At 40.8% G+C, this 18,179-nt stretch overlaps 1 protein-coding gene across 1 annotated transcript in view; it reads left to right on the top strand.

Annotated features, from left to right (window-relative positions):
* The window catches only part of LOC140148553 (uncharacterized), a 105,595-nt gene that overhangs the window by 80,907 nt on the left and 6,509 nt on the right, over positions 1 to 18,179 (top strand). Inside the window, 11 exon segments of the mRNA XM_072170552.1 lie at positions 5,453 to 5,477; positions 6,311 to 6,477; positions 7,098 to 7,217; positions 7,745 to 8,578; positions 9,919 to 11,600; positions 11,603 to 11,729; positions 12,165 to 12,268; positions 13,999 to 14,131; positions 15,168 to 15,950; positions 15,953 to 16,666; positions 17,543 to 17,622. Of these exon segments, the coding sequence (XP_072026653.1) occupies positions 7,103 to 7,217; positions 7,745 to 8,578; positions 9,919 to 11,600; positions 11,603 to 11,729; positions 12,165 to 12,268; positions 13,999 to 14,131; positions 15,168 to 15,950; positions 15,953 to 16,666; positions 17,543 to 17,622 (4,572 nt within the window). The 5' untranslated portion in view covers positions 5,453 to 5,477; positions 6,311 to 6,477; positions 7,098 to 7,102.

The raw sequence follows: 18,179 nt of genomic DNA, 5'->3' as shown, positions 1-18,179 counted from the left end.
TGACGAGTTTGGGTTTTGTGATAAATGTGAAGAAATCAAACTTCGTCCCGACACAGATCCCCCAGTTTCTGGGGCCCGCTCTGCACTTATCGGAGGGCCTGGCCAGGCCCTCTCCGGAGAGAATTATGAACATAATACAATGCGCCAAGATTCTCAGTGCAGAAAGTCACGCTCCAGCCACTGCTTGGCTAAGAGTGTTAGGACTCATGGCCAGTCTAGTAGACCTGGTGCCGAATTGTCGTATGCATATGAGACCAATTCAGCTGCACCTACTGGCTTTTTACAGACCCAGTTGCCACTCAGTTTACAGGATGGCTCCAATGTCGGAACTGATCCGCGACAAACTCAAGTGGTGGTCCACGACGGCCAACCTGAACATAGGGGTCAGATTTCCTGCCCCCTCCTCAGCTTACCATCACGACGGACGCGTCGAAGGTGGGCTGGGGGGGTCATACTCAGGATCAGACGGCTTCGGGCCTGTGGTCCCCAACGGAAGCCAAGTCTCACATCAACTTGTTAGAACTCTGGGCGGTAGAAAGAACGATCCAGGCGTTGAAGATCAGTTGATGGGTTGCAAGTTCATAGTGCAGTCGGACAATTCGACGGTGGTAGCATACATCAACAAACAAGGAGGTACAAAATCTCCCTGTTGTGCATGCACACTCTTCGCTTGTTGAAGAAGTGTCACCATCGAGGAATGTCACTCAAGGCTATCCACATAGCCGGGTCACAAACATTCTAGCGGACGACCTCTCTCGAGGTCGAGGTGCGGGCCCGACAGAATGGGCACTGTCTCCTCAGGTGGTCCAAACCATCTTCCGAGTAATGTTTTATCCGACAGTGGATCTGTTTGCATCAGCAAGCAACCACCAACTACCAGTATATTGCTCCAGGATGCGAGATCCAAGGGCACTGGCGGTAGACGCACTACACTTGAACTGGAGAGGAATGACGGCCTACGCATTTCCTCCAATTTCGCTGCTACAGAGAGTAATACAGAAAATAGCCAGCTTAAGATTGCAACATAATACTCATAGCACCCTTTTGGCCAAGGCATCTATGGTTTCGCCCATGGTGAACCTTCTCATAGGTACACCTCGGTTTCTTCCACAGTTACCAGACCTCCTGAGACAGCAGGATCTGGAGACAGTGGTGCCGACCATTCAGCTGGGTCATCTGAGGTTAACTGCATGGCCGTTATCAGGCAACGCTGCGAGGAGAGCGGCTTTTCACAAAAAGCTGCTAACCTCATCGCCCACGGTAGAAAAGACTCAACACTCGGAATCTATTCTGGACGTCTGGGTCGATACTACAAGTGGTGCGAAAAGACAAATTGCTCTCCTGCCAGAGCAACTCAGTCTCAGATAGCCGACTTCCTCACGGAAGTGTTCGACTCTGGCTTACAGGTAGCCACAGTTAGCAACTATAAATCGGCTATCGCAGCGATCCATAGGGGATTTGAGGACGGATCAACTCTATATAAGAATGACTACATCCGTCTTCTCCTCAATGGCATGTACAATTCTCGTCCCCCTAAACGTAGAATCGTTCCTGCATGGAATCTAAGCAAAGTTTTGGAGCTTCTCAAAGGAGCACCATATGAACCGATGAAATCTGCCACGTTACGAGAGATCACTCTCAAAACGGTCCTTTTGGTAGCGCTTAGCAACCGGCCGTCGAGGTCGGAATTGCAAGCTTTATCGTTCAAAACTCTTGTTTTTTCACGCAATGGCGTCTCTATGACCTTTAAAGTAGGTTTCATAGCTAAAAATGAACGCCAGAGCGTTTCAACACGGGTCCATCTTGCTTCCGAGGATTGGCACTAAGTCATCCGCACGAGAAGATAGACTATGGTGCCCTGTGCGGCTATCGAACACTATATTTATAGGACCAGTAATATTAGGGGATCGACTGACCAACTTTTTATAACCCATGCTAAACCTAACAAGGCAGCTTGAAACAGACACTAGCACGATGGTTGGTTTCTGCTCATAGTAGATGCTAAAGCGTTCGAAGGAACATGTGCCCCTGCGGCACATTCTACTAGAGCAGTTTCAGGCTCGTGGGCATTTCAGAAAGGGGTCACTCTGAACGATAATTGCGAAACTATAACTTTAAGCACCGCCTCTACGTTTACTGATACATATCTGCGTAATGTCGGAGAGGAAGACTCCAGGGTCAAGTTCGCTAAAGCAGTCTTGACGAGGACTTCGACTAACAGACAATAAGGGTAAGATAACAATTAGCATTAATGTCTTAATCATTGATTGTCTAACCTTATTTGTTTTCAGGAATGACCAGGTCATAAGTGTATTGAATAACTTTACTTGTAGACATTCTTGAAATCCTATTGTCTTTTTAGTCTATGTTTTGCTTTTTAAGCAATTCTTGTTTTTGCTTTTCAAGCAATTTTCAGGGTTTTTGCTTTTAAGCAATCTTCTTGGTATCTTGCTTTTTAAGCAAAATGGGATTTTCCTGACCTCGCGTCTAAATAACAGACCGCACCTCTACCACCTATTAGCGGTGCTAGTCAATGTTAATGCAATTTGTATTTGTATCAACATTGAAGGTGGGTAGTTCTATGTATAAGTATGAGTAAAACAAGAGTGTTTTTTCATACTAATAATAGAAGTCTACCCACCTGAATATGTTGATCCCGCCTCCTTAACCCCTTGCGGTATGTTATTTCTCTGGGCGGTGGGGAGTGAACAGGGATCGTTGCACGCGTGCGCTCAACTCAAAGGGCGCCGATAGGTCGGTCTTAGGGACAGGTCAGAAAAATCTCTGTGTGAGAGGGTTTTTGTGTTTCGCATAATCGGTAGATTAATGCAATTTGTATTTGTATCAACATATTCAGGTGGGTAGACTTCTATTATTAGTATGAAAAAACACTCTTGTTTTACTCATTTTTACCCATTTTTTCAAAATATTTCTTAAGGTATTTTTTAAAACATCTAAATCAATTATGAAAAGAAGTCATTGGATTGAATCTAAATTGATTTCCTGAAAGGTGTGTATTCAAAGATTGCCTGTTCAATTTTTCACATATTTGTACATAATTATGAATTTTTTGTGATAATTTTTGAGTGGTATTTTTTACATTACCTCTGAATACAATTTTCATAGCACTAGATATATCTTTAAAAATGGAAATCACTAATAAATGCATAATTGATACAAGCTTTGATATGTCCAATACTGAAATGCATTGCATTCGGACATCTTTATTATTGTGTTTAGCTGCCAGAAATTCTAAATGGCACAAAGGTAGGTTTGGTAAAAATATGCATTACCTCCGAATACATGTTAAAAGCTGTGTCATTTCCACAAAATGAGAGAATAGTAAACAATAGTTAAGCAATAGGTGCAGGGTAATACACTCTTTATTTCTATTAAGTTTCAATAGCCTGCGTTTAAATATTTCTGAGATGTCAACAATAAAAGCAAGTATTCAGAGGTAAATTTCGTAACCGAATGTTACCTACTGAATACAATTTGACATCATGACAGTATTGTGAAACACCGCCATTCATGCCAATGCCCATATTGGTACATAACGAAGGCCTGTATGTTTGCTTTCAAATCATATGTCAATGAAAGTTGCGAATTCACATGCATGCCCACCATGCAAAACTGAATACAGCTTAATTGTTGAAAAATATGTACTGAAATAGACGACGGTCTGCTCATTTGAAAGAAAAATCAGATTCAAAGAAGATTAGAAGGGATAAATACTTGGATTTGTCAACTGTCATGTGTGCTTCATTTTAAATGTTTACCGACCTTCTGGTTTCTGAGTAATTTGTGTCCAAATTGATTTATTCGAAGGTAACTTTTGCCGTTTTCGCTAAGGTTACCTACGAATACCATTGAAAAAACGACTGTTCTTATTGTCTCATGATCTAGACAACACAGTGATGGACCCTGGTATAAAGCTAATTGGCGTTGCCCTCAAACGAAAGGCCACAAGGCGTAACTGACTCCAAGATGGACTTCACAAGTCTGCAATAACGGTTTTAAGCGATTTGTGTGCAATTAAGCAAATTAAAGTCACTTTAGTACTTTTGTTTCTTACTTCAATCCTCTTTCAACCGCTGTGAACCGACATTATTAATACATGATAGGGTCTAAAGTATCAATAAACGCACATAAAGAAAATAATACATTCAAAGTGCTTTATAAAATGAAGTTTTAATTGCGATATCCACCAAAAGTCTAATTCTTACCTACAAATACTGAAATGTTACTTACGAATACAGCATAATACATGACATGTGTAATGAAGTGTCCCTACCAATGGAAATTAATTGTCAAAAACTTTAAGCGGTACCCCAAGACACTATTATTACCCATATACGGATTCATTCAACAATTATTATTATGTAAAATTGCTGATTAACTACTTGTATATCAAAATGAAGTGGTCAAAATCTTGCTAAAAGCATAAACAAATTTTTGATCTAAGGTAATAGCAGTTATTCATTTGGACGCACCATCTGAAAGAGATCTAAAAACTACCATTTTATTAATTCATTACCATAATAGCCAAATTTAAACCTCTAAACTCAATATAGATATTGTTAAATCGCTCATGTTACCTACGAATACCCGGGTTTCTTCACCTTTTCGTTGTATAAAGCGTTAGGTGTATGCGTATAATTCCTAATATTCTTGAAAACATATATCCTACTCATTCTTATACAATGTGTAAATTGATTCATACTCATTTGATAAATAAAATACAGAAACTGACCTAAACTTCATTTTCAAAAATAAACTAGCATAAATTGACTAAGATCATATTGATCGCGTTATAAAAATAAAAACAAATATTTTCTGGTTGAGCTAGCATTTTCCTGACACCATGTGGTCTACATTACACCTAAAAAAGCGTTAATGGGAATATTCCATTTGTTTTAGGTTGATTAGTATTGCGATAGTGAAAGCATCCTAGTGGTATTCGTAGGTAACATTGGGTTTTGACATCACATTTACTATCACACGTCCTGGATTTATTTTTCAAGATTAGTAATGGCACTTTTGGTTCCTATAAGGCCAATATGTCATCAATCAATGGGCAAAAGGAAAAAATTGTGGAGACATTTTTATTTCGGACTTTTATTTTTGGCCCGTGAACACTTTTGGTTGGATTCGACCATATGCATAGTTGCATGTTGCAGCTGCACTGCTTTCTATCAGTTTGTAATGTTTTTATAGTATTCTATTTCAAAGCCATGACCTTGCTTAAAACATAAGATGGTCAATTCATGTAAATTTTATTCACATGTTCCTCATTACAGTATACATAAATGTGGATGCAAACATTTCCATAAAATTGATAAAGCTCTGGTGGGTGTGGTCAGATGCAGTCCATCATGCCAGTATGTTTTCTTTTGCTAGCTTTTCACAGAATACATGATTATTTTGTTTTTCTTGCATTCTTGTATTACAGACTGCCATAGACTATCAAGCCAAAGGTGAGTATTGTTAGTTTGATTTATCTGTTTGTTTGTATGCCTGTGTCTAATGGAAAGTCAGATAAGTATGTTTAACTTTCTGCTGGCCTTGAACATTAACCTTGTTTGCGGCAAACAAGTGTTCTAGCCAGGGACCGATTTCATGAACAGTTGCAATATTTCATTAGACAAATCCATTGTATCTATAACATAAAAGTCCTGTAGTATAGTTACAATGGGTTATGGGCTTCTGATGGATGGGTCATAACTGTTTGTGAAATTCACCCTTGTCAGTGACAACCATATTGGCCTACTGCTTTGCATATCCAGTTGAAATAAGGTGCAGAATTCAATTTAATGTGATTTTGCAGTTCAATATAAGGAAACTTATTTAAACAAATTTAAAACTAGTGAAACTGTTCGAAATTGGCAAAGTGCAAAAAATTACACATGCAAAATTTTCAACTTTAAATGTTTAATTTACTGGCATGAGGAAGTATTGTCTGCAATTGAAATAGATTAAACAATTTTCAAAAAATAATAAAAATGAGACTGATCACAATTAATCACAAGTGAATTTCTTGTTTGTGTAGGATAAGCTGTTGAGGTTTATCCATGTTAGAAAGAATATTTTAAACAGTTCTCAGCAAAATAGTGACTTACTTTAAATATTTCATCATCACATTCGTGGGACTTCTTCAGATTTGTGAAAGGAGCGGTAACCACATCCGTGGGACTTCGCAGTAAGGCTCCTGTCACAATATTCTGATGAAGTCTCATGGATGTGGTGATTAAAAGTAAGTCTTTTAAAATTTTCATTCTACCAAGTGAATTTCTTGTTTGCTCTTTAACAGAATTTGAGGAAGCCAAAGTTTATGCCTTTGCCAATTGTACTGTGAAACGGTGTGATCATAGTTGTCATCGGCGAGTAGCAATCCAAACAACTATCTGCTGCCGTCCTCTTTGGTGTGAGGCCAGCAGACTACAAACCAACTCACAAGTGTGCAGAATTTGATCAGTGGTAAGTTGTATAGGATCATACAAATATGCAATATTATTTGGAATGAGCTGGGGAGTGAAGATGAAACAACAGTCATGATGTTGTAACAAGGAACATTTGAAAAGAACTACTTTAGTATTGGTGAAATTTCCCAGATGCTTGTTATCATATACTCAAAATTCATCAACCAAAATTTCTCGGCCATATACTTCGTCTTAAAGATGATGAGCCTGTGAAAAAATATGCCCTTTATATTCCACCACATGGGAAGAGGAAACCGGGATGGCCGCGCACACTGTACTTCCAGTACCTCCTGGGAGATACTGAAGGGATGCTGCAGCCAAACAAAATTATTTCGCTTCGTAATAGTTGCAGAAAGCTTGTAGTTGCCTACTCTGCAGCTGACTGATGATAATGTTATCCTTTACTAGATAAATTATTTAAGATTTTGTAGTTGAAACTGAAGATTTATTCAGTTCAGTTCAAATTAAATTCTAAATGCTGATGCTGCTGAACATAACATTCATTACTCAGTGTTCATTGCTCTTTGTTTGCCAACTAAAGCAGTTAAATAAATAACTAAATACTTATTTATTGTTTGAACACAATGCTGGTTTTAATGCCCCATTTTGTTTTTGTAGTGAAAATGAGTCAGTGGAATAGTGAAGAAGACGCAGCCAAGGCAGCAGCTGGAGGGGGATGGTCTAACGGACCTGGACATCAACAGACTAAGAACCCTCAACCTACTGCCATGGAAACAGGTAGGTCACTTAAGCAACAACAAAAAAACCATGTTCTATGGGCGGGTGGACTGACTTGCCAAGTAGGGTTGGACGATTGATATTTGTTTTCAGGGAGATGCTAAATGACTCTAGAATTTTTTCTAAAAGCTTGAAAATCTAAAACAAATCTCAATTTTTTTTGGCAAACATATTATGAAACTTGCTGAATTCTTTTCAAAATTCAACCCACTTAGGCCAAAAACAAAACAACCGACTGTTCATATAGCTAAAACAAATTTAATTTTGTCACTGTACCTTTATGCCCCATGGATGGTTGGTACAAGGCATTATGTTATATCATAGGCATGCATGTATCCTTAGTAATGTTATATCAAATTATAAGGATAGCAGAGAGGAAATCTTTATAGGAGCTTTAAAGGGCCAATGACCAGTAAACTTTATGAAATCCAAATAAGATGTGTTATTTTGATAGTTGTATTTCAATTTCATTATCAGCAGCAGTATGTCTAGCATTATGTTTGGTATGTTGTTATTTTGCATTTCAGATGAAAATGACAGAGCCAGGGAGCAAAATGGTCCCAATAGTAGAGGATGGGGCCCGAGCAATGAAAAACCAAACAGTATTGTTGTGGATGAGCGAGACACAGAATCATGGCCTGAAATCCCCCGCGTTGGCAGCAAGCCAGGGGAGGGTGAACCTAAGACATCATCGGCCACTGCTACAGTGAGTGCCAGCCTTCCCACTTCCAGTCAAAATGCAATGGATGTAGGTCAGAATGCTATGGTTACAGATAACCCTCCAGCATCAAGCTCGACAGGAATGATGAACTCTATTTGGAGAAACAGTAGTGGTGGTGGTGGCTGGGATGGTGGCATCACAACAACTCCTACTATGGGGAAAACTGTCACAACTCCAACTTCACAATACCAGCAGCAGCAACAAGGATTTGGTGGAAGCAACTCTGCATGGGATCCCAAAGCCCCAACTCCAGGGGCAAATCATGGTGCTACCTCACCGAACAATTCAGGGGATCCTTCAGGGTGGTTGGCTGGCCCCCGCCCCGGCACCACTGCAGAAGGACCACAAAATGCATCTGGACCAAAGTCAACTGCGGGAGGTGTTCCCGGTAATAATTCCGCCCAGTCTCGCACTCCAGGAAAAGGACCGCTATAAGCGGATCCGCTGGATGCCGAACAGCGAACCGGATTGGGTTTTGGCAGTAACCCTGGTGCTACCAATACTACCAATAGTGCCAATCAACCATGGAATGTGCCTAGTCGTGGTTTTGGTGCCAGCAACTCATCAGCAGCCTCGTGGAACAAACCAGGCAACACACAAGGAGGTGGTGCTGCCAATGGCACAGGATGGGGAAACCCAGGTAAGAAAAGAAATCTTCCTTGTTAATGCTAGCTTCCTTAGAACAAGTTGATGTTCTGTAGCATCTTTACTTACACTAACTATAACTATTCTGGCAGGGTTATCATTGTCAGTAAATCATGATATGGTTCAAAATGTAATTGCCTCAGATGATTCTGTCTAGTTAACCTATGGCACCATTACATCGCTTAACCCTTACCTAACCAAAGCTCACTATTAGAACTACTGCTCGTGCATGCATTCCACATGATGTGATGATGCAATCAGCCATAGTCATACATACCCAAAGAATCGCTGGCCTGGGTCAGCGTAACCCCATGGCTAAACTTCAAAAGTAATCTTCTGCGTGGCATGCAAGGGGTCACAGAGGTTCGAATCCCGGGGGTATCAAGTGACTTCTTCTTTGTTCATCTTCTCTCCTTTATGGTTTCTTCTTTCCCTTCCAATAGTCAAAAAAACCAAAAACATGGTAAGGGTTAAGCAAAATTCTTAAACAGTTGTCATTTTTCCTGTTATTTCATTGGTTCTTGCCGGTGTTATATGAGACAATAGCAATAGAGTAGGTGTGTATTGAACTGTGCAGTTGTGTGTATCATTTGCGGTGCCCCTAAGCATGGTATGCGCGCAGTGTTCTCGCACGTCCATGTAGGGGTGATAGTTGGTGTTCATGTGTGAATAGCTCCATGGATTTGCCAATTTTGTGCATGGGAGTGAAAAATGGCCATAAATAATGAACATAAATTACATGCAAACATGAATTTACAGGTGATCTGTTTCGAAATGAGAATAAAATATTCTTTTGAGACCAAGCCGTGTCTCTCCCCTGATGTAATACTGGATTTGTGTGTGCAGAACCACTTAAAATAATGCTATCTCCCATTTTATATCAGGCGATAGAGACACAGCTTGGACTCAAAACAATACTTTCATTCTCCAAGTCAAACATAGTATTGATAGTATTGAGTTGTTAATTTGTGATATACACAGTGGTTTGACATTTGGTTTGTAGCAATGTCAGCACTTACACACCAGCTGTGGAACTAATGTCTGAAATGCTACATTTCTGAAATGGAGAAAGATTTAACAAAAGTGTGGGCATATATTGCTGAGCATGTTAAGAAAGGGAAAGTACGACACATGCAGATCACACGTTCATCAGGAATGAGGTGGCATAACATGCACACATTTAACAAAATTAAAGTTTGCATGGCGAAACAGTACAATGTACTTCATTTTTGTGTCCATGAGTTAAAGCATCCTACAAATCAGTGATCCCACAATCAACATTTCATTGGAATTACACTCTTCTTAATCATTGTTTCTTTTATATCTTTGATCTAGGATCTTCTTGGCCCAGCTCAAGTGCAGCAACTGGAACAAGCTCTTGGAACACATCAGCCAGTAGCAGCAACAACAATAGCATGGGATGGGGTGGGTTTAAACCAGAGCAAAGTAATACTTCTTCTGCCCCTACAGGATGGGGCGATGCTCCTTCCAATAATAATCCCGCCAGTGGAAGTGGTGCGACCGAAAGTGGATGGGGAAAACCAGATTTGGGAACAAAAGGATGGGGAGATCCTTTACCAAGCAATAGTGGCTGGGGTGATGCACCATCCAGTTCTGGACCAAATAGTGACAGGAGACAAGAACCAACAGGCTGGGGACATCAACAATCTGCTGGCTCTGGTAACCAAGGATGGGGCAATGCACCTCCCCAGCAGCCTAGCTCTTGGGCACAGACTGCAAGCAAAGGTGTGGAAGAGAAACCAGCACCAAATTCACTGAGTGCTAGCTTGGATCCAAATGCAAGTGCACAAGTGATGTCTAATGACGGATGGGGAAAGACGCAGATCAACCAAACTGCAAAATGGGATGTGGATGCAGGAGCTTCAGGTGCTGGAGCAGGCAAAGGAGATGACGGCACTGCAGCATGGGGACAACCACAGCCTCCACCACAAAGTAGTAGTACTAGACCAGCCTGGGGGAAAGAAGCTGCACCTCCATCAGCTTGGGGTAATCCATCTCAAGCACCACCAAAGACACCAACAGGTTGGGGGAACCCAACACCACCCACCTCCCAACCACCCCCAGCTTGGGGTAATCCAAACAGTAGTCAGCCAAACAACGCAAATCAGGGTGGCCGTGCATGGGTCGTGAATAATAACAACTCATCTACAGCTGGCGGAAGTTCCCAGTGGGGCAAGCCAGCTCCACCATCTACTTCAGGGACACAGGGATGGGGTAGCAGCAATCAACCACCATCCGATAATGGAACTGGAGCATGGGGCCGACCACCACCAAGCCAGTGGGGAGATCAACCACGTCCAAGTGGGCCACCTCCAACAGGCCCTCCCCCATCACATCCAGCAGGCCCTCCACCATCTGGCCCACCCCCATCAGGCCATCCACCTTCTGGCCCAATACCCCCAACAGGGCTGCCACCATCTGGAATCCCACCATCTGGGCCCCCACCATCTGGTCCCCCACCATCTGGCCCTCCACATGGGCCTCTTCCTTCAGGACCTCCACCTGGACCCCCTCCATCAGTTCCCCCACCATCAGGCCCTCCACCAAGCAATACAGACGTACCTACCTCTCCTGAAGCACCAAGAATCATCACTGGCTGCAGTTGGCAAAACATGGCCTCTACTACGGTAGCCACAGGTTGGGGTGATCTCTCGCCAGAACAACCACGCAAGATATCTGTAGACGATGGGACCTACGTCTGGGGTGACAGCAATGAACATAACATGAGAATAAGTCACACTGCTAGGATCAACATAAGTCGCCAAGCACCACAAGACAGCGGACGACCGCTCAGTACTATGCAACAAGGTGATCAGCCCTCCGCCAGACCACCTTCCCAAGCGGACAGTGGAACAAGTGCCTGGGGGATCGCAGCGCATCAAGCTCTCAGTGGGGTAATGTCACTGCCAAAGGAGGAGATGATGGGACATCGGTATGGGGAGCTACTAAGCAAGGAGGAGGAGGAGGAGGAGGAGGAGGTGGAAGTGGTATGGGTCAATGGGATGACTCTTCTAATAACTCTCCATGGGGAAGGACCAGTACTATGGGCAGTACTAAGGATTCTATGCAAACTGGTTGGAATGAAGACAATAGTGGAGGAGGAGGTGGAGGAGGAGGATCAGGAAGTGAGTGGAAAATTTCTGTATTTAGAGTCTTAATGACGGAATGTTTTCATAATGTGTGATAATGTAATGTTGCCCAATGTCAGAAATATTTACAGCAAGCACATAGAATGTGCATATGTAAAGTTGGTTGTATGCATTTTGGAAGGTACATGAAGCAAACTTATTTACTTAATGATTGCTCAAATTTAAATCAAAATTTAACTAATATAAAATCAAAATGTTCTACTTAGTCATACAAAATGTTTAGAATAGAGATGGATAATATTTTGTAGCAAAATTTTATGCGAAACACTTGGATTTTAAATGAGTTCAACTTCAATTCACTATCTCTCTGATACATTTCATTTGCAACTACCACTAGTATTTTTTATGTTGTGCCTTCCTTTCTTTCCCTGTGCATCACTAAGTGTGTGTTTCTTGTTTGCTTGCTTGTAGTAGGTCACTGGAATGATGGAGATGATAAGTGGGAATCTCACTCACACAGCAGTGAATCGTCCACTAGTTCAGGATGGCGTGGTGGAAGGAAACCAAACAACAAGGTAAGATTTTCATATTCAGCATGATTCTGTTTGCAAAGTTTGATAACTTTTGAAGCGTTCAGTGCATAATCGGAAAAGTGCTGCTGATTGGCTGCTCATGTGATCTGCCAATATTCGGCAACAGTAGTAAGTACATCCCAGTTTGCAGATGCTGGTGTCAAGTGCATACTCCATGTAAAAGGAAGCCTGCTTAAAATGTTATGCTATTTCTGCTGTATGCTCTTAAAGCAGATGCTCCCAAACAGTGGATCGGTACCCCATTAGGGATCCCAAGCTCAAAATGTAGGGGGAAATGTGACAAAATTTTCACTTGGGGTCCCTAGTTATCTAACTTTGCAAACATTATGGCTGCATGATCTTATGTACGTATGTATGTAAACTTGGAATTACCCACCTTTTTGTAATTATTTTAAAATATGTTGTATGCTGTTGCTTTTTTGTGATTTCTGTAATTTGTTGATAATTTTTTTGTAATAAAAATCTAATAAACAAAAAAAACTTTGCAAACATTGACATGCATTATAAAATAGGTTGGGAAATTGGAATGCCTGACTTAAGAGTGTGTTTATAGTAAGGCTGGGATTTTATGGTAATTTGTGCCTGGTACCCCATGTAATTTAAGGCGGGTACCGAGCCAAATTGTAAATTGCCAGTACATTGCAATAAAAGTGGACATGGGTCATATAATGTATTGCAGGATATGAATGCCTCAAACTCACTTGTTCTGTAAAAAAATAAATATTTGACTTTAATTTCACTGCGGATAGACGGATTACTATGTCTGGAAAATATTATGTAGACAAAAGCTTACGCTTAGAAAGTATGTGGGCGGAAGGGATTATAATTATTATTTGTCACCTGTTGTGATCACCAAAGCATTTAGAATCATTGTGTATTCAGACAGTCGTAGAATTCTCGGGGATTGGTGTATCCACACGACTCCATGGAAGATGGGAATCCCTGAGTTTTGCCATGCCTGGTGATATCAGGTTTAGAATTGGAGGCTTACTGTGACCTATCTAGTGGCGTACTGATTTGAATCATATTAAATCAAGTGATTCAAATGAATGAATGTATGAAAAGTCAAGTTAAATCAAGGTCATATGTTACTGGGGGAATCCCAAAATGGCTTGCTCACACCACAGGAACACTCGGGGAAATATAACATCCCCTAAATTTCTTGGGGATTAATTTGGGGACAAACTTAGGGATTGGAATCCTCAAGACAGTTCTCACAGCGGATTTCCCATGTTTTTGCTCGAGGACAGTGTGGCTTAAGCAAGAAGTGTGGACATGCCTAGTGATGTTGCCTGAATAAAACACTTAGCATAGAAAACCATTAAAATATGACTTCTGAGGAGGAGATGACCCAGGTAGCAATAGCCATGGGAGTCTGGAGTGTTGAACAATGCTATTCAACGTATAAAAACAGGAAGTGTTATTTTATAAGTTAACAAAAGGATTTGATGTATTATAGTCTGTATACCTTCCTCGAGTCAGTAATTTAGATATTGTCCTTTATTGTATCTCTAAATGTAATGATGAGCAGTGATGAGAGGTATATAAAAGTATACATTTTCAGAAAGGATATGATGCAAGGAATCCAATTAGCATAACAGATTCCTGCAAATATTAACAGTTTATGAGAAAATCTCAAAATTTGATTTTGCTTTACTGACTTGAGGAAGGTATACAGACTATAGTAAAACTATTTCTGAATTTTGTTGTAGGCTGGTGGAACTGGTCAGAGGGAATCGAACCACTGGATAAGCAAACTGAAACGTCTTATGGATCAGGGATACAGCAAAGATGAAGCTGAAATGGCACTGAGGAAACACAACATGCACTTTGAAAGTGCCCTCAGTAAGTATTCATGTTTTCATGAAATGGTTGGCAGTAATCAAGCCTTGAAATAAGCAGCCGCGGGGAGCAAATTTGCTCTTGTAAAGCCACCAATTGCTCCTGGTCCTTGTAAAATTCACATGAACCAGGAGCAATTTTTAAAAATAAATTGCTCCTGGTTACAGTTTTGCACTTGATGCAGTTGTGCTGGTATGCTGTATTGTATATACAGAAAAGAATTTAATATTTGAAAATTGCTCCTGTTTCTTCAGAAATTGCTCCTGGTTCTTGTAAAATCCCAGTTAACCAGGAGCAATGTTCGAAACAAATTGCTCCTGGTTCCAGTCTGCTTATTTCAAGGCTTGGCAGTAATGTGTGTCAAGTTGCTGCAAACACATGTATTTATAGTGTAAAGGGTACTGTGAAAGTGGAAATTTTCGCGCTACATTTATTTTCGCGTTCCAAGCTGCTACCGCGAAAATATCAATGCGCGAATATATTTCTTTTGTGCTTATGTCAATGTATGGAAATATTGAATTGAAAATTTTCACTTTTACAGTATAGCACTGTCTAGTTCTTGCAGTAGTTTGAACGACAAATTGTCTGAATGAAGTGTGCCTCAAATGTCAATGTCCAGAGAATAGTGCATAAAAACAAATAAATCTACATTAGGCGACGAAAAAAGAAAACCCTGTTCTACGGGCCTGACCGACCCAGATTTTGAACAAATTGGGAAAACAGTTTTTCCTGTACAAATGAATGCCGACCCAAATTTCGAAAATTTCGGGAACAAAATTTTTTTTTTTGTATTTTCTCAAATTGCAAATTATTTACAGATTTTGGTGATTTTGGGGTCATTTCCGGAAAAAAAAGGCCGACCGACCGACCCTACTTGAAAGGTCCGTCCGCCCGTAGAACAGGGTTTCTTTTTTTCGTCGCCTTACCAGTAAAGAGTGCTTGATTCTTAATGGTGTTTATTTCAAAAATACACTCAAATAGTTACTTACATTTTGTTAAGGTACTCAAACAGTTGCTTATATTTTGTTGTTAATTGCAGATGAACTTCGTCAGACTGGTAATTTCAACCCACAGAAAGCGGACTTGGAAGGCCAGTTCAGAGATATGAATATCGGTGGCCTTCTGCATGGAGGTGAAAAGTCTTTTGGAGACAATGTGCCTGGGACTCCCACCTCACCAATGCCTCCGTCCTCTATGCTTAACAACCCTATGGTGCCCAATGTGGCCAAACCTGGATATGGGCAAGGGTTGGGTCTCGGCAATAACCCAGCCAACAGCCTCATACAGCAGCCTGGACAACAGCAACAACCATTTGGTGGGCTTCAGCAACAGATGCCACCTAACCAACAGCTTAGAGGTCAATTTAATCCACAGCAGTTGCTGCAACAGCAACAACAGCAGCAGGCATTCCTGCAGTTGGCTGTTCAAGCAGGTTTGATCAGTCAGTCTCTGTTACAACAGCAGCTGACACCACAGTTATTTATGGCCGTCTTCCAGCTTATCCAACGACAGATGCAGCAATACCAGCAGATACAGAATATGCCCAACAACAGGACAGGATTGAATACCACCCGTCAACAACATGAGCTTATCTTGCGCTTGGCCGATATGCAACGGCTTCTGCAACAGCAAACACAGCAGCAACAGCAAACACAGCAAAATCTGCAGCGTCCTGCAGTACAGCAGCAACAGCAACAGCGAGCTCCATTTCCACCACGTACCAAGCTGCCTAGTGACACTGAAATGTACAATCCTAGTGCGCTGTCAGGTAATGGAGGTGGTTTCAACCAAGACCTTGGCATCAAAGAACCACAGCAGTCACGACTCAGCATTTGTTTGGACAGCAGCAGGGATCTCTCAACACTGCTTCTAGTGGTAAACCAGATGCCTTTGGAGGTGCCCTTCGCAATAATTCTGTTGCATCTGCCTCTGACATGTCCTCATCTGGATGGTCTCGCAGCAATTCACCTACAACTTCTGATTTGCCTCGCAGTGCTGACTCGACCTTCTCTGATACTCCTGGTTGGTCATTCCCTCAGGCCAGTAATGATATTACTGGAGATCTTAGCGACATTGGTCCACCTGAATTTAAACCAGGCGTCCCATGGAAACCACGCACTACCAAAGATGTTGCCAATGATCCTCATGCCACACCAGGAAGCGTCAATAATGGCATCCTGAACACACCTAATCTGCCCAAAACAGAGAATCGCAACTCGCGTGATGATGATATCGGGATCACAGGCATCCTGACCAAGCCTATGAAGCCACCACCTGCAACAACCAGTGGGCCCTGGCCTGCCGGTCCTGGTGGTGGACAAGGTTACAACAACAAGAAATCTGGTTGGAATTATACCGAGCCAGTGTACACACCTACCACTCTGACACACGAGATCTGGAGAGCTCCACTGAATCAAGGATCAGGAAGTCGAAATGTAAGACCACCTCCAGGATTGGTTGAACCACCTAACAACTCACCATGGCAACAAGGCAGTCAGCAACCTGGACGTACTTGGAATCGTTCCCAGAGCACTACAGGTAGGTTGCTTCTGTGTATGCAAAGCCAATCATGTCAAACACTTTGCCCAACCAACCATTTTTTTTTAAATTCATTTTCCAGATGTGGAAAAGTCAGTGGAATTTGAGAAATATAGCCAAACTTATTTATCATGGAATTTTGGAAATTTGTCAAGGAAAACTCAGAGAATTTTGTTTTTGTGAAATGCTAGGAACCCTGACTGTAAATTATTATGTTATCTATGTTTTATCCTCTAGCAACATAAATACATTCTACATGAAGTAAAATATGTGTGGTATGGAACAAATAAATCTTGTGTTCATAGTTTGTGATTTCAAACTATCTCATGCGATGCCCTGTGTTGGGCCAGAAATGTAAAATAAAAATCGCTATATTGTAGGATTTGGCCAAATTGCAATTATAATTTGTGAATCTGAGAATCTTATTTGTAAAACCAATTGCACGGATGGTGTGAAATAGCTCCATACTTCAAACATGATGGAATATATTGCAGGCTTAAAAGTTTGATCTTTTTGAAAAACTCCAGAAAAGATGATGATTCTCCAATTCTCTGATTAGTCTTTAAAGATGGTAAGGCATAGACACAGAGACCATAGTCAGTATTGAAGGATGGTATTTTAGAGCTTTATACCACTTTGGTATGCCCTTTTAAATGTTGCCGAGCATGAAATTAAGATCTCAATGTATTCAACACGTGTTTTTCTATTACACATGCTAGCTTTCACAATATTGTTATACATATTTCTTACACTCACTTATAAGATGATGGAATGAAGTCACAAAGATATACAATGCTTTGTAAGTACTTCAGTTACTGAATGCATCATTTGGGATTGGTGAAATCTAATTCTCTCTTTTCATGTTGGTATGTGCAGGAACCTCTTGGTCTACTAGTGGTGGTGGTGGTGGTGATGCACTTACTAATTGGCTGGTGCTAAGGAACTTGACTCCTCAGGTAAATTCAACTATTTTCATGTTGCGGTTGGAAATCTTAATTTCTTTATGATTTGGCTTTTCGCTCTCATTATGCCTTGTTTTTAATTATTATTATTATTTTTTAATTATTATTATTATTTTCTACCGCATGTGTAACTTTGATTTTGTTTTATTTATCATGAATTGTTGCCAGAAGAGAACCAACAACTTGGAAATTGTGTGTAATTTCGTCAGTGAGCCATCTGCTGAAATGCACCTGCGATTGTTATCACTTGCATGGTCCCACATTCTTAACCGAGATTCAGATGGGTTATGAAATATTGATGTTATGTGACAAATATAGTACAAATTCCATATTAAAATATTATTTTCTTCATATTTATTCTCTATTTTGTTCAAATTAATGCTTCCAACAACTGGGTTGTTCAATGTGAAAAACCATTATTTGATGATGTGCTTATGCACGCTTGACCATATTGGTCTTGCATGATTAATAGGCACCTTGCTATAGCATATTAGAGTCCTCATGTATTAAATTTAAATTGTCCAAAATTATGTAAAGTTTGTAAGTAAAGG

The sequence above is a fragment of the Amphiura filiformis genome, chromosome 1, assembly GCF_039555335.1.
Source record: "Amphiura filiformis chromosome 1, Afil_fr2py, whole genome shotgun sequence".
NCBI lineage: Eukaryota > Metazoa > Echinodermata > Ophiuroidea > Amphilepidida > Amphiuridae > Amphiura > Amphiura filiformis.
Note: the sequence above shows the minus strand (reverse complement) of the source record. Positions and strands in the feature narration are given on the sequence as shown.